Source organism: Orussus abietinus, unplaced genomic scaffold (assembly GCF_000612105.2).
Source record: "Orussus abietinus isolate OABI.00-Male unplaced genomic scaffold, Oabi_2.0 scaffold298, whole genome shotgun sequence".
Taxonomy (NCBI): domain Eukaryota; kingdom Metazoa; phylum Arthropoda; class Insecta; order Hymenoptera; family Orussidae; genus Orussus; species Orussus abietinus.
Window position 1 is genome coordinate 75,523 of NW_019394442.1, and position 23,140 is coordinate 98,662.

The window sequence follows — 23,140 nt, forward strand, 5'->3', positions numbered from 1 at the left end:
ACTTCGGAGCGGTTCGCAGCTTCGACGTCGGGCGAAACGAGAGCGTCCTGCAATTTCGATTGCGCGGAAACGATTTCCTTCTTGTAATCGGTTTCCAAGTACCGCGGATTGATGGGATACGCAGAAACGATGCTCGGGGAAACATAAAGAGGGCTTCGGACCTTTTCCCCCGAAAGGAAAGCACGCGTATTCCCGGAAGAGTGGATTTATCGACTTGTGGAACGTTGTTTAAGGGCAAACGCGACGCCCAAAAGAGAGGTTAGGTCGTTAGTCTTGGACCACGGGACTTGGAAACAATTTTTAATTTGTATTCTTTCTTCCAGACAGAAAGTCACTTTAATACTGAAGATTTATCGACTCGTGGGACGTTGTTTATCCCTTTGAACACGGAGCCATTTCGACATACGGGCGAAATTCCTCTGACCGTGCAGGCAATATTGGACCAAACGTCGAGCTCTTAGTAGCCAAAGGGTTATTATAATAATTAAGGCCAAACACGTTAAATCGTTCGTTTTGGACCACAAGACACGGAAACAATTTTTAATTTGTATTATTTCACTTCCAGATCGAAAGTTACTGTAATGCTGAAAATTTATCGACTCGTGGGACGTGGTTTATCCCTTTGAACACGGAGCCATTTCGACATACGGGCGAAATTCCTCTGACCGTGCAGGCAATATTGGACCAAACGTCGAGCTCTTAGTAGCCAAATTACTTTAATACCGAGGATGTTGTTTAAGGCCAAACGCAAAATCTCCCTGTGACGTCAGAGGCTCACTTATTGTCCGGCATTCCGAATGTATATTATCAATGATATTAAAAATACTTTATCAGGATAGGTACGATTTAGTTAATAATTAAACTCCGGTGATTTCCTTTATCCAGGGCCGCAGATTTGCAACGTTGCTGTAAACTCCAGGATACCTCGGCTTGGCACATCCTAATCCCCAGGATACGATTCCGTAAAGAGTATTATTGGCTACCAAAGGACCCCCAGAATCTCCTTGGCATGCGTCCTTTCCTCCCTTATCATAATATCCGGCGCATATCATTCTGCTTGTAATATTGTTCACAAACTTGTACGCCCGTTCGCAAATTGTATGCTCGACGATTGGCACCGTCACTTTCATTAGATCCCTCGTACTGAGTCCACCTTGCTATGTTAACAAAAAAACACAGAAATACTTAACAAAACAGCAATAAAATCGAATAATATTTAATTTAACCTTTAATGCTCTATTTCGGATAATTTTCAATTTTTCATTTCGGAACTGTTCGTCCGAAGGATCCTTTTTTTTCTTTAAATACGAAGTAGTTCGCTTACTCTGAGAAAAATNTATTAATTTACCGAGAGTGCGCCCCATCCTGTAATGTTAACTAATCTTCCTGCTGGAGGCTCCTTATCACCGAGTTTGAGGGGTTGCACATTTCTTCCGAGATTAATCTCGCCGTCGATCTGGTGGAATTATTTTCTAGTTATTTGTTTCACGGATGTTAATTTGTTTAATACCTATGTCTTATAAAAAGTTCGAAATGGACGAGACTTAGTTGCAGGAATTATTTAGGGATTTGTTAATCAGTCAATGGTATTACTTCCAACTGATAAGACGTCGTAATTGGTTATTGACGTTATCATCAATTTTTGTTTCTTCTCCCGTACAATTGTTGGCCTGATTAGTTTTACTTGACTTAGTGAGCGTGTTTTTGTATCAAAGAAATCTCACAAAGTTTGTACCTCTTCTGAGTCTCACCTTGTACAAATGTGTACATAAACTTTTTTTAAATTTTCAACAATTTCTTACCTCCAACAAAGCAATGTCGTAATCGATGGCTGCAACATTGTATTGTGGATGTCGGATGATTCTCCGAATGTCATACAATGTACCATTAGATCGGTCTTTGTTGCCAGCACTGACTTGATAGTATTGTGGTGATAAACTAAAACACGAACAAAGTTGCAAATTGCACCACCTCGTACTTCTCAGAATAAGCAGGAATTAAAAAATTGCCAAATAAAATAATTAAAATTCTAATAAATCTAGTTATTTAAGAAATTATTATTATTGCATATTGTGATAAGAAATATTGAATAATTAATAATGTTATCGTCCGGTATTGAGGTTACGATGACTTCGAAAATATTCGACAAATCGATATTTCGTTTTTTCAGGAATATATATTATAATCATATGCAGTGACAACACTGAAAAATGTTTATAAATATTGAAATAAATAATAAAGGGAACTGTGATTTACTTAACGCAATGGCCGGCAGTCACTGCCCATTTACTGCTGATAATGGAAGCGCCGCAAATGTGGGAGTTGAAAATTTGGAAAGAGAGCTGATAAGGATGGTCTTCGATAGTCGCTTCTTTTCCTCCCACGATTCTCCCATCCGGCATAGACGGTCGTATCCTTGGTACAAATCCTATGATATGTACAAACAAACAGTAATTAACAATAAAAAAACAATTATTTTCATCCCCCAAGCTTTGCGAACTCTAAGCGCCATTTTTAAACTTCTTTCCCTTCCAAACCGAAGCAAATAATCACACGCGACGCCTTAAAAAATTGTTTAAACAAAACTGCACATAGTTCATAACTTCATTTCAATACAATACACTTCAGGTAGATGAAATTCACCGTAATGGCACTTGGGATGAAATAAAAATAAATTTCCAGAAATAGTTTCTCCCTTTCGCTTGCATTACACGTCTGTTGCGCGGTGGCGGGAAATTTTGAAAAACGAAAGAACAAATCGAAACTCCCGAGCAGACCGAATTTTGCAATCACTTCATCGGCTTTTCGAGGGCACGTTTAAACTTTTTTTTCCGACAAATTCTTTTTTTTTTCGAGAGAGAGAAAAAAAGAAGAAACTGTTTTTTAACGTCACTCACCGAAACTCGCAACGCCGAGGAGCGGAAGAATCAGAATTCGAAACATGGCGCAGCTGCACGCAATTCGCCGATCTCCGTTGCACCTGCCGCGTCTGCATTTATATGCACTGGGTATGTCCCCGGCAATTTGTGCAATAAGGGGAATCCTTATCTTCGGCAATATCGCAATTATTGCCGATCGGCAACAAGAGGAGGCGCGAGATTCTCCGCCGCGAAGTATAACCTCCCATAACCTCTTAATCAGAGCGACGCTGATAACGAGAGATAATTTTAACTGATAATGCACGCGATACAAATGATAACGATCACATAACCTCAATGCCATTGAAGAATTTCTCTCGCGAGGATTAATAGACTTGCAGCTTGTAAATCGATTGTTATATCAAGTTATCGATAACGACATAACAATCGGTCTAGTCGATAATATTTCTATTACATTTTGTTATGTAAAGTTATCATCATCGATAATTTTATATGACAAACATTTAATCATCAGAGAATTATTTTTGCAACCATAAATTAACGGTCTTATTTTTTTCTAGTCGCAAAGTGATATTGATAATGATATGACATTACATAACAATTTGTAATGCAACGAATTAATACATGATCAAATGCATGCTTTGACATAATCTCACATAACACGATATAACGCAAATATTACTAATGAAATACTCTCGATTCTATCAATTCCAAAACAATATCAATTATCGCTCAAACGATTAATAATCGAAAAAAGAAATTGAAATTCTGGTAAATTATTTTACAAATCACTAACAAGTGCATGCTTCGACATAACCTAACATAACACGATATAACGCAAATATTACTAATGAAATACCCTCGATTATATCAATTCCAAAGCAATATCAATTATCGATCAAACGATTAATAATCGAAAAAAGAAATTGAAGTTCTGGTAAATTATTTTACAAATCACTAACAAGTGCATGCTTCGACATAACCTCACATAACACGATATAACGCAAATATTACTAATGAAATACCCTCGATTATATCAATTCCAAAGCAATATCAATTATCGATCATACGATTAATAATCGAAAAAAGAAATTGAAATTCTGGTAAATAATTTTTGCAATTCACTAACAAGTGCCTTTACGCAAAATTCAGGGTGGATGAGTGATAAGCGTAATCGGACACGTTGCAGCTTCATTGGGGAACCACTGCAGTGTTTTTCTTTATCAGCGCGTAGGTGTGCACGCATACATGCTTGGTCGCGTATTCACCTGTACGATCAATTGCGTCCATTGTATTCGGTACAAACGGTATTGTACCGATATCCGCATTAATGTCGGCTCGAATAAATCGCCCCAGCGGTTCAATGCGGTTTCGTTAATTGCATCGCCGCGCCGGCTCTTTTGTTTCACATTATCACCTCGCGAATTATGCGCCTTATCGTCCCGAATGAGTCGATTAACAAAGCTTCGGTGATTTTGTCGCTATCATGAACCGGCGATTTGTCAAGACGCTTTTCTCAATGAAATGAGGTATCTTATGAATCGATGCCGGCAAAATTCATAGGAATAATTAGTTATTATCTTTGCAAGCCATGTATACATAAAAAAGTTAGAATATTGATAAGACTATTTTCCAAAACTTGATGCGTCGAATAATTTGGAATTTTAATACGTGATTATGGAGGCCCTAATTGCGATTTTATATAATCGTAAAAATTTCTTGTCATATATACATAAATGAAAATTAGAATATTGATAAGACTATTTTCCAAAACTTGATGCATCGAATAATTTGGAATTTTAACACGTGATCATGGAGGCCCTAATTACGATTTCTTACACTCGCGAAACTTCGTTTTTCGAAAGCAAAATTGTTTAATTATTCTGGACATGAAGGAGAGGAAATTTTCTTCGAAACTTAAATTCCCTGAGTTTTGAAACATACATTAGAACGCGTGTTATTACGTGACATTTCATTATTATAGAATATTTCATCCAGGGGATATGAGAGAAATTTATTGCACCGCAGAAGTCAATAATTGCGGATTCGCAATCCGAGGTAATAAAGCCACGAGGAGGGCCTTTATCGCCTTGCAATTGCGTTGCGTAACAATGGCGTTAAGAAGGCATCTGTACTTAATCGCCATCGATCGGAAGTGATAAGAGACAAGCTACAGTTTGCAGTTTTTTTTTTTTTTTTAATTACTCGTATTACGCAGTCGTCTGATACCCAGCACTTGTCTCGTGGCCGAGTTCTCTCGATTGAGAGGTTAGGATTTTTTCCACCTCGAAATGACTTTACATTTGTCATTATCGCTCATTTTCTAATATATAAACAATGCCTGAGCGAGGAGAAAAAGCCTGGGAATCGCAATTGTCTAATGATAGGAAGTGTACAGCGCTAACGTAGAAATTATTCTCAAAAGGTTTTCTAAAAAATGAAATTTCACGAGATTTCTAAGTCGAATAACATTTGTTAACAGATATGCTTAGAACTGTATATAAAAAGTAAAATTTCATGAAATGTTGTTTAAAAATATTTATTAACAGGTGTTCTTAGAATTTTTTTCTATAAAAAATGGGATTTCATGAAATAGATGTTCTTGGGAGACGATTCGGTGCACCCAGTTCATAGAAAAGTTTCATGAAGGGGAACTCTATGGCGGCACTTTGACATCACCTTAAGGGGCAGTAAATGTACTATTACCTACTATTACCGATCGAATTTCTTCCGTCGATTTAATTCCATTCGAGCCCCTCGGCAAAGTAAATCGAGAACCTCGCGGTTTATTCCCCAGCGTCGTGTCTAGGGGAAAGAGCTGGGGGAAAAAGCGCCTTTCGGCGTTCCTAGGGACTTCTCGCGTTCCGGGGAATCCTCGCGTCGCGAGAAAACCGACCGGGGGAGGACGAAAGGGGTGAAAGAGAGAAAGGGGATGGAAACAACGCTCCAGGAAGGAACTTAAACGAGTTTCAAGGAGTTCGATAGGTGGCCCCAAGAATCTCATCGATATCGTTCTCGATTACGGATTAATTATCGAATTCGGATCGACGCGCCCTCCGGTGGCGGGATTTTCAATTAACGGGCTGTTTCTTGCTCCTCTCTCGAGGCGTGAATTCTTTACGAGGTTCCAGCTTCCTTAATTAAAGCTCTTTCTGCTAATCGTCACAGGGTTGATTATTAATAGTCCGAGCTTTGCTACTCGGTGAAAGCTCTGATCATTTTGGGGGTGCAAGGAGCTTCCCGAAGCTTTTCCAATTTTTTCCTTTATTAGGAAAAACCAGCATAAAGGGTGGAGGCCCTATCGTCTACAGTTTTCTTTTTTTTTATCACCTCCACCGAAATTTTTTAACCCACCATGATCGAATCGGGCGGAATTAAGGTGAAGTGAAACCCCCTTCAAATCAGTCGATTCGAGTACGACACTTTTTTTTAAGGGTATTAGACCAAACTGTCCGAAACATTGATACATCACTTCTGATCATCTAATAATTGTCCCTACACATTGAAAATTTGGATTTTTGGAAAGAATCTTTTAACAGCCCATTTAATATATATATATATATTATTGTAGTGTGTTTAGAAATCTTAATAAATGGGGTATTAAGAGATAGAAGTGAAAAAAGATTGAATTTTCCTTTCGTGGCAACTAAATGCTCTTTACGGCCCGTAATCGAATCGGACGTAATTGGTTTCCTCGATGAAGATTCCTTGGCAGGTAATTTCTCCGGGTAGGTGAGAATTTTAGCTTCCACCGAAAACGTTTCCGGAGAAGGTGGGAGAGTGTGAGTGAAATGTCCTTGTAGGTGAGAAAGACACGCCGGGGAAATGTCCTTGCCAGGGGAAATTAATTTTGTCTACATGCATTTCTCTGCAGGTGCAATTCGCTTCAATTGAAAAGACGGAAATTGAAGTCTGCGCAAATAGAACGTTAATTAATGAAGAGCCTAATTTTTTTTTTTTTTGTAAATGCAGTAGAAATAAAATCTAATATACATAAGCGTAATTTCTCTACAGGTGCAATTCGCTTCAATTGAAAAGACGGAAATTGAAGTCTGCGCAAATAGAGCGTTAATTAACTAAGAGATTAATTTTTTTTTTTTGCAAATGCAGTAGAAGTAAAATATAAAGTAAACAAGTGTGCTCAGACGAGTTCTTCGAAATGAAGTCAAACATAGAAATCTCAATACAGAAAGTATAGATAAGGAGGAAATCTGATTTTCGATATCATATCGACCTAATAAAGTGAAGGTAATGATTTTTTTACGATATTGGAGATAGTTTGCAGGACGCACGATTAAAAATAGAGTCCTGGTATCTAATCACGTCCATCGTGTCATATTTGTAAGTATTGGTAACATGCAGCGATAGTAATTTCCTATTTGTACTTTTACATTAGAAAGTGGGAAACTTTCCACGAGAGGAACATTTTATAATTGACATTCATAAGGAACACCTTCATGACTCGTTTCATAATTTTTTATGAGGCAAACGTGATGGTTAAAATATGAACTACGATCCCTGAAATTGTTTATCACCAACGCGAGAGATAAATTTATCATTACATGTACAATATTAAGAAAATTGCATGGACTTTGTTTCATATTTAAATATTTTTTGTTCATCATTGCGTCCTGCCGACATGAGTTCCAAATAAGGATTCATAAGCAACACCTTCATGACTCGTTTCATGATTTTTCATTTGGCAAATTTCATACAACTTTTCCATCACTTTGTTTATCCCGGATTTTTGTTTCCCAGGGTACACACGTGGGGTATTTCGTCGAAGGATCCGGAGCTCCCTAGGTTTCGTCCTGGGGACTTTTCGGGGAGGAAAGACTTCCCCGGGCGAAGTTGCGACAGCTGTCCACCGATTAACATATAAATCAAATCCCGAAGGACGGATCCCGGCAATCTCCAGGATGTGCCGGGACACGTGTCCCGTCCAGGGCGATCCTGGGCACGCGTTAACGGTGCATGTCAATCGGTGCATAAACCAGGACGAAACCTCGTGTCCCCGCCATTTCGTCGGCGGCGTCGGCTGCTTCATGTAAATTGGAACGTAAACGAAGGCCGACGGCCCCGAGGACCTTGGACGAGGATCGAATGGGTCCGAAACCGCCCTGGTGATGCCCCGACCCAAGATTTAACGGCCCCGTCCTTGAACCATCATCCATCATGGGGGCCGTTACGCCACGATGCCCGTAATTAGAGTTTAAACGCAATGTATATTACATTTTCAAGCTTGGAAGCCTATCTATCAGGTCATTTCAAAAGTTCTGTAACTTCGAGGCAACTTTTTCCCGTCTTAGAAACTGACTGGCTAGCGTTATTAAACAATTTCATCCCAAGCGCATCATCATCAGCAAGGTTCCTAATCCCTATCATCATCAGCAAGGTTCTTAATCCCTCATCAGCAGCAAGGTTCCTAATCTCTATTATCATCAGCAAGGTTCCTAATCCCTGTCATCATCAGCAAGGTTCCTAATCCCTGTCATCATCAGCATGGTTCCTAATTCCTATCATCATCAGCAAGGTTCCTAATCCCTGTCATCATCAGCAAGACACCTAATCCCTGTCACCATAAGCGAGACACCTAATCCCTGTCACCATCAGCAAGATTCCTAATCCTCGTCATCAGCAGTAAGATCCCTGTCATCATCAGCAAGATTCCTAATCCCTATCATCATCAACAAAATTCCGAAACTTTGCCAAGGAATGACGAAAGATTCACGGAGAAAGCAGCCAAAATCGATCCCGATGTGGAACGAAGGAAGAGGTCAGGTTGGCGGAAGGAGGAAGGATGTGGGAAGATCGGAAAAGGATGGAAAAGCCAGAGGCCTTAGGTTCCGTGATGGGTGGTCGAACAGGGAAGGCCTCGGGTGTCGTAAGTCTGTCGCAAGGAAGGACTAACGAGTCCTTGGACCCCCAGGACTCCTAACTGGACACCGCGCAGCTCGAGGACTCCCGGAACGTGGTCCTGATCGGGTCCCGGAGCTGGTGCGGTTTCCTTACAGATTACTGCCACCCAGGGACGTAAGGACGCATGCTATTTCCAGGTGGTCTCGTTAGATAGCAATTTATCGACGGATAAAACCCGGAGGGCGATTACGGGAGCGGGAGGTCCTAGGAGATACCAGGAGAGAGGATGAGATCAGCTCCGAATTCCCTTTTAGAATGTTTAACAGTCCAAGCAGAATGTCCTATTCTACAGTAAGAGAATCATGCAACAAATGAGATAAAGTCTCTTGATTTTCTCTACGAAACTCATGATACGCACACGTGGAAATGTACGAACATAACCTCTACAATTCTTCCCCAAATGACACCCTCGCCCGTCATTCCAAAAGCCTTCCGATGTCGTTGTCCCTAAACCCTTTGGCTACTAAGAGCGCCTAAAGGCGCCCGACGTTCGGTCCAATATTGCCTGCCCGGTCAGACGAATTTCGCCCGTATGTCGAAATGGCTCCGTGTTCAAAGGGTTAACATGGTCTCCACGGGGACCCTCCGCTTCGCGGACGCCCTGCGGGGTTTAAAATGCGAAAATGAGCCTTTGTGATTCCCATATACACGACGATACGAGTTTGGCCTCTCGTGAAAACCTCGCTAACAGCCGAATAGACTCAGACCGCGGTTTATGAATATTACATGCTTGACCTCGGTTAATACTTTATTTCGGACATTGTTCGTTGACGAGGGGTCGGGAAGGACAACCTCGAAGCCGCGCTCGATGAGGGTGGAAATTGTAATTACATGGGGTTCCTCGATTCCCCGTGAATTATACATTTCCTGGCCGAATGGTCCCTAGATCGTGCAGGGCAAGGCCAGGTCTTTTGGATCAACAAAGTACGTTTCCACCGTTAAAACCCCTGGTCCATCTTTCCTTAACGATCAATGATTTACATGTACACATTTCTGTATTTTCCTCCACCTTACAATTCTATTAGGTGGAGGAATGACTTCCCGCTGTCTAGATAACATTACGTTGCGTCAAAAACTGCGGGAACTTATTTATGCATTTTTATGTATATATAATTTCCCTCGCGTACATTTATAGGTTAGGTGCGAAGATTGACGTCCACCACCAATCCAATGATCCGCGTGTTACCACTTCAGCATCTCCAGAGAAGCATAAAGCAGCAGACCATGACGGTAGTCGCCAAATCGGGCATGCTTTCGTCATAACCCACGTGTCAGTTTACATGAACATGTCCGTGACGTCAGCCGCATAAATCGAGCATATTTTCGGGGTCGGGCAACTTAAGCGGAGCTTATGGCACTCGGAGCGCGACGGATGACGAGACGTGCACTTTCGGTATGCGCGGAATATTAATAGCTATAAAATTTCATTAACGACCATTAGCGCCGCTGCTCATGTATAATGCAGGCCACTAAATTGCAGTTGATGCACTGGCACTGGCGGTCATCTCCGAGCCATAACATCACAGGAATGGCGCGGGACGGTCCGATCGCCAATTAATCCGCGCTGGCCTAACTTTACGCGATCTTGTGTGTTGGGGTTCGTGGCTGACCAACGCTTTCCCATCTAGGTCCCATGATGATAAGTTTGTCCAGACCAGTGAGAATTTCCCGGCGTTTCGGTCGCATGCCGAAGAATCTTCCTTGACTATGTATAACCCAGGATCATGTATATAGGAGGCACATGTTAGAAATGATGGTAAAATGTGAGTTAGATCAACACCTTGGGGTCCTAGTTCGTAGGATGACACAGTGACTGCATGGTTATGGCGAAATGTGTTCTAATCGCCGATTAATCCGCGCTGGTTATGGCAAAATATCGTCTAATTGTCGATTAATCCGCGCTAGCCCAACTTCACCTGATGAGTCCATGCCTTACGATATTGTGTGTTGGGGTTCGTGGCTGACCAACGCTTTCCCATCTAGGTCCCATGATGATAAGTTTGTCCAGACCAGTGAGAATTTCCCGGCGTTTCGGTCGCATGCCGAAGAATCTTCCTTGACTATGTATGACCCAGGATCATGTGTATAGGAGGCACATGTTAGAAATAATGGTAAAATGTGCATTAGACCAACACCTTGGGGTCCTAGTTCTGAGGATGACACAGTGACCGCATGGTTATGGCGAAATGTGTTCTAATCGCCGATTAATCCGCGCTAGCTCAACCTGATGAGTCCATGCCTTACGATATTGTGTGTTGGGGTTCGGAGATGACCAACGCTTTCCCATCTAGGTCCCATGATGATAAGTTTGTCTAGACCATCCACCCTAAGGCACGTAATTAAGACACATGGACTTGTACGAGTTAGAACTCCTGCATTGCCATCTTCATTGCTTTTATGAATCATAGGTGTCCGACATTGCTAAACACCACAGCACCCTAGGTATGTCCCAGGACGATCTGATTAACGAATGTCAAGCTAACGTTCCGCATGATCCCATCACCACGATCTTGGGTCCTGATTGTTGTGGCTGATCACTGTCTGGACCATCTAGTTACCATCAATAAATCTAGATCAGTGCGAATCCCAACGAGTACCGATACATCAGAAAACCTTTAATCAGGTCTCAGTCACCAGCCAGGATCACGTGGGGCAGCTAAAGCTAACCCCAAAATGAATGCATCGCGATCAAAAATTGAATTAGCCCTTCCAGCCTGGATATCAAGGCACGTATGTGCAATACGCGGACCAGGATCGGCATTCCTGCATTTACGTCTGGGGTAGCCCAATGAATCGCAATGGGCGCGAACATCGCTGATCATCTTCGGACGCCGTAACATTCCTGGAATGGCGCAATGCGGCCAAATCACCGATTGGTGGATGCCATGCTAACTTTACAAGCGATTCCAGGGCCCAGGACCTTGTTCTCCGAATTTCGTGGCTGATGGCCGTCATTCGGCCTATCTCGATCCCGTAATTATGGGATAGTCCGGGCTGGCGAGGATTCCGCTGCGTTTCGGCCGCGTGCCGAAGACTCGCTGGCTTGTTCCGGGCATTCGGCAGGAACGTGCTGGACATCCGAAAATGACGTCCGGGTCTGGACGGTCCAGGAAAGTGGGCAAAACGCGACCAGAGTCATCTGGTCCAGGACCCGCGGTACATATTTGGGACGCGTGGGGTACTGCCGGTATTTCCTCGTATTTCCCCGTATTTCCCGGTATTTCCGCACTTAAGGCTAGGTCGGTTTGATGAATTGCGCCCCTCTGATGGATTGCAATGATGGAGACATTAATGTCCATCGCCAGCAGGCCTCGGTGATTCACGATCTTAGGCAGCCCTGTATAATGAGGCATGCCTCATGATGGGAACTAGATATTCATTGGTCTTTAGCGATTACGCGGGTAATGTATAGGTTGGAGTAAACGTGACTTCAATTTGCCTGATAATTGGAAATTACGCCGCTTGGGGAATGTTGTGACTACAGCCCTCCTTCACTTTACGCGGCATTTTTTTTTTTTTACGAGGGAAATTACAACACAATTTACGCGGTTTTGAAACGTCAGTAGTTTCTTTGTCACGCTATTTGACATAAATAAGTATTTCTGAAATTGATATGTACTGGCCCTAACTTGGAATATTTTTTTCTTCGTGCTAGAAGTTATTAGCCTCGGCAATAATTTGTCATCGAGATCCAGAAGTGGGACAGAAGGGAGATTATTTCCCCTAGATGTCACAAGGTGTTCAGCGTTGCTCTCCGTGGAACATAAATATGGAACTAAAGAATTAACGTAATTCTGGAAAAAATCAAGACATGAAAGCCAATTCAGAGATGGCAACCTAGAAGCTATCAGTTTCGGCGAGGACTCCCATCGAGTTCCCTAGATAGGGCTAGAAGAGAAATGATTCCCCCTAGATTTCACCAGGTGTTCAGCGTCGCTCCCCGTAGAACACAATTTGACGATTAACCTAATTCTGGAGAAATGAAAGGAACGAAAGCCAATTCAAAGATGGCAACCAAGAAGCTATCAGTTTCGGCGAAGACTCCCATCGAGTTCCCTAGGTAGGGCTAGAGGAGAAATGATTTCCCCTAGATTTCATTAGGTCTTCTTACCAGGCGACGAGATTGGTCGGTCCGCTTGCGTTTCAGTTAGGGCTGCTGGAAAGCGGGTTAAGGGTTGGCTCGGGGGTTGAGGAGTTAATTGGAAATGTCGATGTCGAAGCTACTCGTTACACGGGGGTGAGGTCGGACCCCTTCGCACGTTCGCGCGATCCATTTGCACGACGTGTACACGAAGTGCAGCGTGTACGCAAACGGCCGGTGGATATCCCGAAATTGCACCCTGTAAAGTCTAAATTGACCGAGGCAGGGACGAAGGAGGCCCACGGGGTGTCTAATTGGTAGTTGGGGCGCGTGTACTCGTCTATTGCTTCTAATGCCTGGCGCGCCGAAATTAATGACAGGGAATCAGGAAAAAGATCAGCTTCTATTATCATATAAAAAATTCTATTACCTTTCCGACGCCGATTCTTTTTAAATTTCTTTATAGGTATTTTAAAAATATAGCGGAGTAATGAATTTCTTGTACGGCATGATCATCCTGGATATCCTACCGGATGTGTATCTACCTATCGATTTCTCAAGTTTCTACAATTTCGCCTTTATTTGCCCTTTATTTTTGCCCTAATTTGCCCTAATAATTCCGAAGTGTCATTGGGTCGGTATAGAGGGGTTCTTCCATTCGGCCGTTGCGTTAAATTCGACGAGAGCCAGGCGAATAACGAAAGTAACGTTCGAGCAGTCTCGTTACTTCCGTACGGCATGTCGCCCCGCAATTCCGACGAGTCGTGCGAAATGAGACATCCTGTCCTATTTGCTAAATCGAGCGTGCACACTTGTCGCATCGGCGAGTAAAGAGACGAGGGAATATTGCCACTGAGGAGACTCGGATGGCCGCCATCTTTGCGAGTCGTTCCATCTACAAGCCGCACCATTTTCATGGATATTTGCCTCCATTCTACATACGATTGCATACATCACATAATATATAAGATAGCATACATTACAAAAACATTATCGACCAACACATGTATACGCGGGAGAAAGATTTCGTTCATTAAACTAAATCATTTGGCAGTATTTGGTTCGTTTCGAAAAACGGATGGCCGCCATCTTTGCGAGTCGTTCCATCTACAAACCGCAGCATTTTCATGTATATATACACCTCCAGTATGATACTGGAGGTGTATATATACACCTCCAGTATGAGTTATATACGTGGAACTGGTCAAGTCACTGATGTTGACCAAGCTCCAATTTCCTGATGAAGACCCAAGACCCCTTAGGACGTCAACGGGGAACCTGGACAATAAACCCACCACGTAGTGACATCCAGCAGCATATCTGCACACGTGATCCTTAACATTGCTTCTAAAAAATGCCCAACACCTATAAGAAACAATGGGAATGTCCATCCTACCAGTACCAGAGCAAGGGGAATCCTTCGGACCACCGTCACTACTCTGTGGCCGATGTGTTCCAAGAGCGTCATTGTAAAGTAAAGAACCCAGGAACCCATCTCGTTTCCGCGGAGCCGGTCAAGTCTCTGGCGTTGGTCCTCGCCGGATTCCGTCATTAAGGCGGTCACTCATGGTTTATTCAGACGACCACGATCTCGGAGGGGGTCCGCCAGTTGGTGGACGGTGGCCGGCGGTTCTCCAGAGTCACTTGCTCATTCAGTTGATTACATTGGCCGGGATAGGGACCGACGTTACCGACCGGCCGAGGGTTAGGCATCCCCTAATACCGCCTTAACTAACAACGAAGCACCCCCAGGTTGTTTGCGGTCGATTCCCCAGCCAACCCCAGGGCCACGGAGCTGGACGCCACCCAACCCTTTCGAGATCTATCACCCGGCGAAAGAATTTCTTGAAAATCCGCCCAAAAGTGGAACCATCCTCCCACTCAGCCAGGACACGAAGACTCTCTTCGATTCTCGTTAATCATCGGCTAAGCGTGGCCAGTTTCACTTCCAACGAATGCGTCGGAACTTCCATCGAACCTTTATCGTCCGATTCACTTCGATATTGGATCGGTTGCAGCCGACTTTTTGCTCCTTTTCTCATTATTTCAGATAGAAATTATTTAGATCAAAAGATTTAGGTATTCAAACTGATTCTTTTTGCTGTTATTGACCAACACCTTTGTTGTCTGATACGTGCCACACATCACTATGTGGATTTATTTTACAGGTTGTGTGTTGACGTCCTGAGAGGTCCTGGGTCTTCATAGTGAAATTGGAGCTTGACCAGCTTTGTATAAACCACTTGTAATTGTTTAACTAACAATATGAAGATATTGGAACATATCTGAAATTACATCGTCTTTACGCGATGGACAAGTTAGGGTTTGATGCTGATGGTCCAAGGTACCCAATTGTCAGAAACCTCATTATCATCAAGCTTATGAAGCATTTTATCAATTTCTAAGATTCTACCCTGTTTCAAGGAAGTATCTGCATTGAAAATACCTGCCAAGATGAAAATATCAGAAATTACATCGTCATTACGCGATGTACTCGTTAATGTTTGATGCTGATGGTCCAAAGTCAGAAACCTCATTATCAAGCTTATGAAGCGTTTTATCAACTTCTAAGATTCTACCCTGTTTCAAGGAAGTATCTGCATTGAAAATACCTGCCAAGATGACCAACCTAACCTGCCAAGATGAAAATATATAAAATTACATCCTCATTACGCGATGTACTCGTCAGTGTTTGATGCTGATGGTACAAGGTACCCAAGATGACCATGTTATCAGAAAATCCGGCGCGGATCACCACGAACGACTGAATCCGATTCCCAAATCCGAACCAGGATAGATGTCCAGAGGTCTTCTTCGTTTTCGTCCCACAATGGTCCCCTTGGAACAAATCGACGAGTCGTACCTGCCGATAGTGGTGGTCCAGATAGTAGGGCCCTTATCCGGCAACTAGGGGGATGGGAATCTCGCTCTTGAACCCGTAAGGAGTTTTATGGGCTTTTTGCTGACCGTCCAGTACTTCCTGCCGAAAGTAACGAAATGTGGAGGTCATAGAATGGTATTCCGGCAGTATTTCCTGCCGAAGGTAACTGAACGAGGAGAAAAGTAATATGGCGCATTGTCCGTCATGATAGGAGCCCAAGAAAGATTCCCTTATCACTTTCTTAAATAAATGGTATTAGTCGTTCTTTAGCAGTATGACGAAAAAAGGCAGATGAAAGCTGATCCTTTCACGCAGGGTGCCCAATAAAAATCCCATATCTGCTGTTATCAACCGAGTCAAGAAAATCCCACACGTCATGAACTGTCACATAGAAAATTGCAATCACCCTTTCGACCTCCTAGCCTCCCCCGACAATTTATTTATGAACTTCTGAAATAAACTGCTTAAAGTGTCGCTGACTCAGTGTTACAATTAGTCAATTAATTCGAACTCGATCAGCCGGAATGAAATAATCACCTAATTGGTCCCAAACCGGTAACCATCTCGTAAATAATTACGTACACTTTTCCAATTGCTCGTCACACCCGGAGCAATTATCCGAGGAAATTACACCCCGCCGAAAATAGTTATTTAATTTCTTAGTCAATCGATCAAGCGATATCGCGATCGACTTTTACCCAACTGCTAAATGTACCTGACCATCATTCAATTGTGCCCATAATTATGAAAGTGGTCTAAGTCAAAATTAACAAAAAAAAAAATGAGTTTATCAGTTATTTCACGCTAGATTATTTCAAACGAAATTAATTCAATGTAATTTCGAAACAAAAAATATATGACTTAGACCACTTTCATAATTATGGGCACAATTTTGGAAAACTGTCTCATTGAACAATGACATCATAGACCGTTTTTTTCGCTAGAATTTTTTAATGTGACTAATTAACCGGTTGATAAGGTAGTCGACTAAAGCCTATGAATTTTAATTTTTATGTAAAAACACTTATATTGCTCATCGAGGAGTAGAGCCAACGTCACTCATTCATGTTTTGGATTTTTTACGTTTTTCGAAAGTTTGGAACTGAAGATGAAGACTTTTATCAACTTTTTATACCGTTTAAATTATCATACTAAAATATTATACGGCTAGATAGGAAGATAAACAATTGCAAAAGGCTATTGCGACTGGTATGTTTCATGAGTAACACGTGCTTGTAGAGTTTAATTGCAGCAAAATACAATAATTAGTGTTCTTTCCCTGCCATCAGCTTTCATTTAACTCAACATTTAATTGCAGGAAAATGCAATAATTAATGCTCTTTCTCTGCCATCAGCTTTCATTTAACTCGACATTTAATTGCAGGAAAAATGCAATAATTAGTGCTCTTTCTCTGCCATCAGCTTTCATTTAACTCAACATTTAATTGCAGGAAAATGCAATAATTAGTGCTATTTCGCAGGCATCGTTTAACCTGTTCAGGTGAAAAATGCCATCGAGAAAGTCGATTTTCCTCTTTCGTATCTCTCGTTCGCGGCCTCTATCCGTCCATAGGTACTTGCACGTATCTCGGGCACCGCGTATATTACACCGAACTCAAACATAATATCCTGAAAAGCACTCGTAACTCCATTTCGCGATGCTCCGAGCAAAGCTCCGAATCGGTCCATTCTCCATCGTCCCTCGACCCATCCTCTGGGCTCGCCACGTTTGACAGGTGTTTAATATTACTCAAAAGTTTCCCCACTGCGCAATACCTGGGCCTCGATGTGTTCTCTTACGCCGACAAAGCCCCGGACTGCATTCATGAATGAAAAGTCCAGCTCCGGGGCTATGCCCCGGGATTGCGATTCCTCCGAAAAAGGAAATCGACCGGACACCGTAAGGTCTCTCCCCTTTATTGCGCTTAATGAGCAAAAAAAGGATTTTTTCAATGCAGGGAAATGTTTTATTGAAAAGCCCGGTTTCAGGGATGAATGGAGAGGGTCGTATCGGGGATGAATATTAGAAACAAATTGAATGATACTAATTGTTATTGTATGAATAATTATCCTTCTTAACAGAGTCCATTATTGCGCTTAATGAGCAGAAAGGATTTTTTTTAATGCAGGGAAATGTTTTATTGAAAAGCACGGTTTCAGGGATGAATGGAGAGGGGATGAAATTTAGAAACAAATTGAATGATACAAATTGTAATTATATGAAAAATTATCCTTCTTAACAGACTCCATTATTGTGCTTAATGAGCGAGAAGGATTTTTTTAATGCAGAGAAATGATTTATTAAAAAGCACGGTTTCAGGGATGAATGGAGAGGGGATGAAATTTAGAAACAAATTGAATGATACAAATTGTAATTAAATGAAAAATTATCCTTCTTAACAGACTCCATTATTGTGCTTAATGAGCGAGAAGAATTTTTTTCAATTCATGGAATTGTTTTATTGAAAAGTGTTTTATTCAGGGATGAATTTAAGAAAATGTATTGAATACATTACAACATAGATAGAATTATCAGAATTTGTACATTATTTTCAGTGTAACCTTCATATTAACAAAGGAGGATATTTCTCCCTACAAACCTATCGCCATTTTTTTTTTCAATAACAACAAAAAAAGATCCTTCTGAGTATTAGAAAATTTAAGAGATCCCTATAAATCCATTTGAAACATAAATCGTAATTAGACCCTGCTGTACTTTGAAATTTCATTACTATTGAAATGAGTCATTTCCTTCCTGCGCGTACTTCTAAAAAAATTCATACCTAAATTAAAGCTCACCTTGTCTCTCCGAATTTCGGGAGGAAAAAAGGATGAGGGAATAATCAGGCTCTTTTCGGCCCCGCGAATTCCACCCTTACCACTCTTACCACCCTTATTCATAAATATTGAGCAGGAGGTACAAGTTTTCAAATTACCTTGTCGTGAGAGAAAGCTAACGCGTAATTCATGAAGACATACAGCCATTGTCGCAGTCTCGAAGTCAAAGGTAAGTACCTTAAAAAATGTCGGAAATGTTTGCTCGAGGCAACCTTAATCGTTTCGACATTTACCCCTCCGTTTACTTTGCAATTTTCCTAAAAGTGGGAAACATCCAGCAAACGAATTTCGATACTTCCGAGACTTTCCAGACAACCCACTCGAAACGTCGTTAACCTTTTGGCTACTAAGAGCCCGACGTTTGGTCCAATATTGCCTGCACGGTCAGACGAATTTCGCCCGTATGTCGAAATGGCTCCGTGTACAAAGGGTTAATGGATTAAATTTCTCAGCGTCTATCACACCATCTTAAACGATCGATCTTTCTAATTAACTTCTGTTAGGACTTTTATCGTAACAGGGCGGTGGGTATAAATTAGAGGAAAGGAAACAAAGGAACAATTGGCCCTTGTAATGAATCTTGCAACTTACTTTACAGTTCAATAATTTCCCTCCATTTCCTCATTACCTTCAGTCCTGGAATTGACGATAAATATTTCGAAACAATAAATGAAACGCTCCCTAACACGAAATCCCCGATTGGACACACATTAACAATAATTACAATGAATAAATGCCAAACATATATCATCGATAAACTCATTAAAAAATTATTTACATAAACCTAGAATCCGTGAAATTAATTATAAACTTGATATTGTGCACCTGATGTCGGTCAACATTAACCTAATTAATTATTCACCTAAGAAATGCAATTAAAGTGCATTCCGCGGAATCCGCGATTCAACTTAGCGCCTTTGAATTATTCGGAAAAATTCCCTAGAAATCGAGCTTCGAAATTATTCCCGGAGTCAATTGGAAATAAACCGCGACCTGGAGTTAATGAAATCCCATTTTCGCGGAAAATGAACCTGATACACCGAGGAAATCGTTACTCGGCTCTAAATATTCCCCGATATTTCGGGACGGCAAAATACGATCTCCAATAGCCGTATGAAAAATGGAAATAATAAGGAAGATTGAGCTTGCAGAGAAACCAATCCTTCGAATTGACTACCCTAGGGCATTTATGGAGTCTTTCATTATTGCCTTCCGATGCGAGATGATTGTTACTTAAAAATGGCGGAGTGCTCATTATTGTGAGAAGAAACCGTGGACATTTGAAAGAATAAGTCTTTTTAGGACTATGACGATTTTCGCTTTGAAATCCTCTAAATCGACAGAGTATCATAATTGTCATCCGAGAATAGGCGCGTTGGAGCTTTTTATATGTCATAAGGTGAAGAACATCATAAACTACCATCCGAGAATAGGCGCGTTGGAGCTTTTTAGTCGCTTTTTGTACAATCGCCCCGAAAGCTCAGGATCTTTAAGTCTTTTTAGGACTATGATGATTTTAGCTGTGAAACCCTCTAAATCGACAAAATATCATAATTGCCATCAGAGAATAGGCGCGTTGGAGCTTTTTAGCCGTTTTTCGGACGATCGCCCTGAAAGCTCAGGACCCCTAAGAATTTTTTGGGATTATTCCGATTTTCTCTTTGAAATCCTCTAAATCTACAGAATATCATAATTGTCATCCAAAAATAGGTGCGTTGGAGCTTTTTAGCCGCTTTTCTTCCGATCACCCTGAAAGCTCAGGACCTCTAAGTCTTTTTAGTACTACGACGATTCTCGCTTTGAAACCTAAATCAACAGAACATCATAATTACCATCCGAGAATAGGCGCGTTGGAGCTTTTCAGCCGCTTTTCGGCGGAAACGGAGTGACGGGTACTCCTCGACAGGGCTATCCTAAAAGCTCGGAAAGCTCGGACGATTCCCGCTCGTCTGGGCCGGAAGGTATCCCTCATAATCTCTTCCGTTAACGAGACGGCCCTTTCCTGATGCGGCCATTTCGCGTCGGTGGAAACGCTCCGCGTCGGCCCGGGGAAGCTCCGGAAAGCTCCAAGACGCGAGCTTGGCGGTCGTCGGGAAGAATTCTCATCCCGATGCTCCTCGGGAGCTTGAATATTCATCGAAACTCGTTCGATTCGTCCCGCAGGCATGGTGCGTGAATATTCAGGGCTCTTCCACTTCCGGTTCCTCTCAGGTCCCCCCCTTCGTTTGCACTTCCTCCCGACTTTTCTCGCCCTGTTTCGTCACCTGGGAAAGTGGATTTCCCCTCCACCTTCGGAGCTTCCATTTTTCCATGATTTAAGGGGACGTGAAAGTGGCATCCGAAAGCTCAATCGTTCATAAAACTTTCCATAGACCTGCGTTTCTCAAATCGTTTCATACTTTAAAACGTGAATATGGAGACCCTAAGGTAGGTCCTGAAACTTGTGAAATTGCATTTTTTATAAACTATTTTTAAAATACCTATAAACAAATTTGAAAAGAATTTCATGAGTTTCTGGACCTTCCTTATAGTCTCCCTATTCACGTTTTAAAGTATGAAACGATTTGAGACCCCCAGTTCGTAGAAAAGTTTTATGAACAACTGAGCTTTCGGATGCCACTTTCACATCACCTTAAGGGGCGAAGAGGTTTTGTTTATGAAACTTTTCTCCCAACTCGATTTACCGAATAGTCTGAAACTTTACAACGTGAGTAGGGAGACTATAAGGAAGGTCCTGAAACTCATGAAATTGCAATTCTTTTCAAATTTCTTTACAGGTATTTTAAAAATAGTTTATAAAAATTGAAGTTTGCTAGTTTCAGGACCTACCTTAGGGTCTCCATATTCACGTTTTAAAGTATGAAGCGATTTGAGACACCGAGTTCTATGAAAAGTCTTACGAACGACTGAGCTTTTGGACGCCACTTTCACATCCCCTTAATCGATTCCGTTTCCGGTACCCTAATCGAAGCGACGCCATCGATATAAGCCCGTCTATATTTATCCACCGCAGGGGTGTTAGCGCAATTATTTAGACCGCGAATCGACAGTGCCGTAAAAATGACAAAAAGGAAGGAAGGGGGTAACGGGTTGGCGCTAACTACCCACAGTTTTATGGTTATTACGCGGCTCCGCATGAAACACTTTGCGGAACAATGGACCGCGTAGCTACGTCCAATCGGCCGAGTGTCCAAATGGCATTGCAGATTCCCGGTTTTCTACTTCCGGTCTCGGGATTTCATCAGAACCGACGTCGACGCGGAATGCCGTCAATTGTTCAATGTACTTTTTATTCTCCTTTATATCACCCCGGATCGCCTTTTAATTCCGAATTTGGAGGGATATGAACGCTGATAATTGCTCGAAAATTACCTTTACTCGATATTGCTATCCCGACAAAATGGCGGATCCTTTATATCCGCCTAGGGACTCACGAGAAAAATATAAATGAATAAATCAAGGGGCACGAAGAGCATTTCAATAATCAGATCTGAAATTTTATCTACAGAGATTGGACACTTTTCATTTGATATAAACAAAAACCCGACAACTCTTCCCAATATCTTCCTTCCGCCATTTCATCGCGGGAGCGAACCACGTAACTTTAATATTAAATATCTGCAAAAAACATTTCTAACGTAATGTTGAAAAAACACATATATTAAAATCGAAGGAAAAGTTTCGCGTATCTATAAGAAAAATATCACGAGAACCCATGGAGCTGATATCATATAAATATTATGAAAGCAATACTTCTAAAGTCATCGTCTTGGAAATATTTTCAATATGCACGATATTCGTTAAATATATTAAAAATATTAGACGAAGTATTGTAGGAGCTATTCCATGGTCGAGGGAAGAAAAAAAAAAAAAGATGTATAAATAAATGGCGTCGATGAAATAAATTATTTTAGACGCGAGTCAATGCGTTATTACGATAAAAAGCTGCCCTAAGCTCCGGAAGTCCCTATCCACCTTTCCGCGTCTTACTTCCGAGCTTTCCGGGGGGATTCCGCCCCCAGCCGCGATTCGCGCTTCCGCCGGCAAATACTAATGCGAGAACGCAACGTTTACCGTCCATCTTTTACTGCCGGTCGTAAAAACTCGTGCATATTTCACCTCTCGAAGTCGCGGCGTTACCCGTCGTTAGACGTGAAATCGTTTCGCGGCAATAACGCGCCGGGAGCTTTATGGATTCGCGCTTAAAGCTCGACACGGCTCGCCGAGGAGAAGCGGGACATTCGAAACGACCTATCGATCTCCCACGAGGAGTCGATCGATCTCTCGATCGGGAGGAGAGCTTGCGGAGCTTTCCGATCGCTGAATCTGAAATCCCGGGACGCCTCGAGGTGATATGAAATGGTCATTTCATGTATCGAAATGTCAAAATATTTATGAAGCTTCGACAATTTGGGTACACCGAGTTATTTGAATCTTTAATACTTGAGTATGAAGATCCTAATGAAGATCCCAATGAAGATCTTAAAACCCGGGGAATTTCATTTTACGAAACGACATCTTGTGTTCGCTCTTTGTCTGAGA

General features: G+C 41.9%; 1 protein-coding gene across 1 annotated transcript; it reads right to left on the reverse strand.

Moving 5' to 3' along the window:
- Nucleotides 1–286: 286 nt before the first annotated feature.
- Nucleotides 287–3,046, reverse strand: LOC105703214 (trypsin-2). The gene is made up of 5 exons (XM_023432377.1): nt 2,898–3,046; nt 2,257–2,428; nt 1,803–1,938; nt 1,349–1,456; nt 287–1,157 (listed from the first exon to the last, which is right to left on the reverse strand). The coding sequence occupies exons 1-5, from the start codon at nt 2,941–2,943 to the stop codon at nt 858–860; spliced, it is 762 nt and encodes a 253-aa protein (XP_023288145.1). The 5' UTR covers nt 2,944–3,046; the 3' UTR covers nt 287–857.
- Between the last annotated feature and the right edge of the window lie 20,094 nt (nt 3,047–23,140).

Coding starts and splice junctions, on each gene's coding strand:
- LOC105703214 (XM_023432377.1), bottom strand. CDS start 2,943: ATGTTTCGAATTCTGATTCTTCCGCTCCTCGGCGTTGCGAGTTTCG. Junction 2,429..2,897: donor CCTCGGCGTTGCGAGTTTCG/GTGAGTGACGTT, acceptor TACATATCATAG/GATTTGTACCAAGGATACGA. Junction 1,939..2,256: donor ACTGCCGGCCATTGCGTTAA/GTAAATCACAGT, acceptor TTCGTGTTTTAG/TTTATCACCACAATACTATC.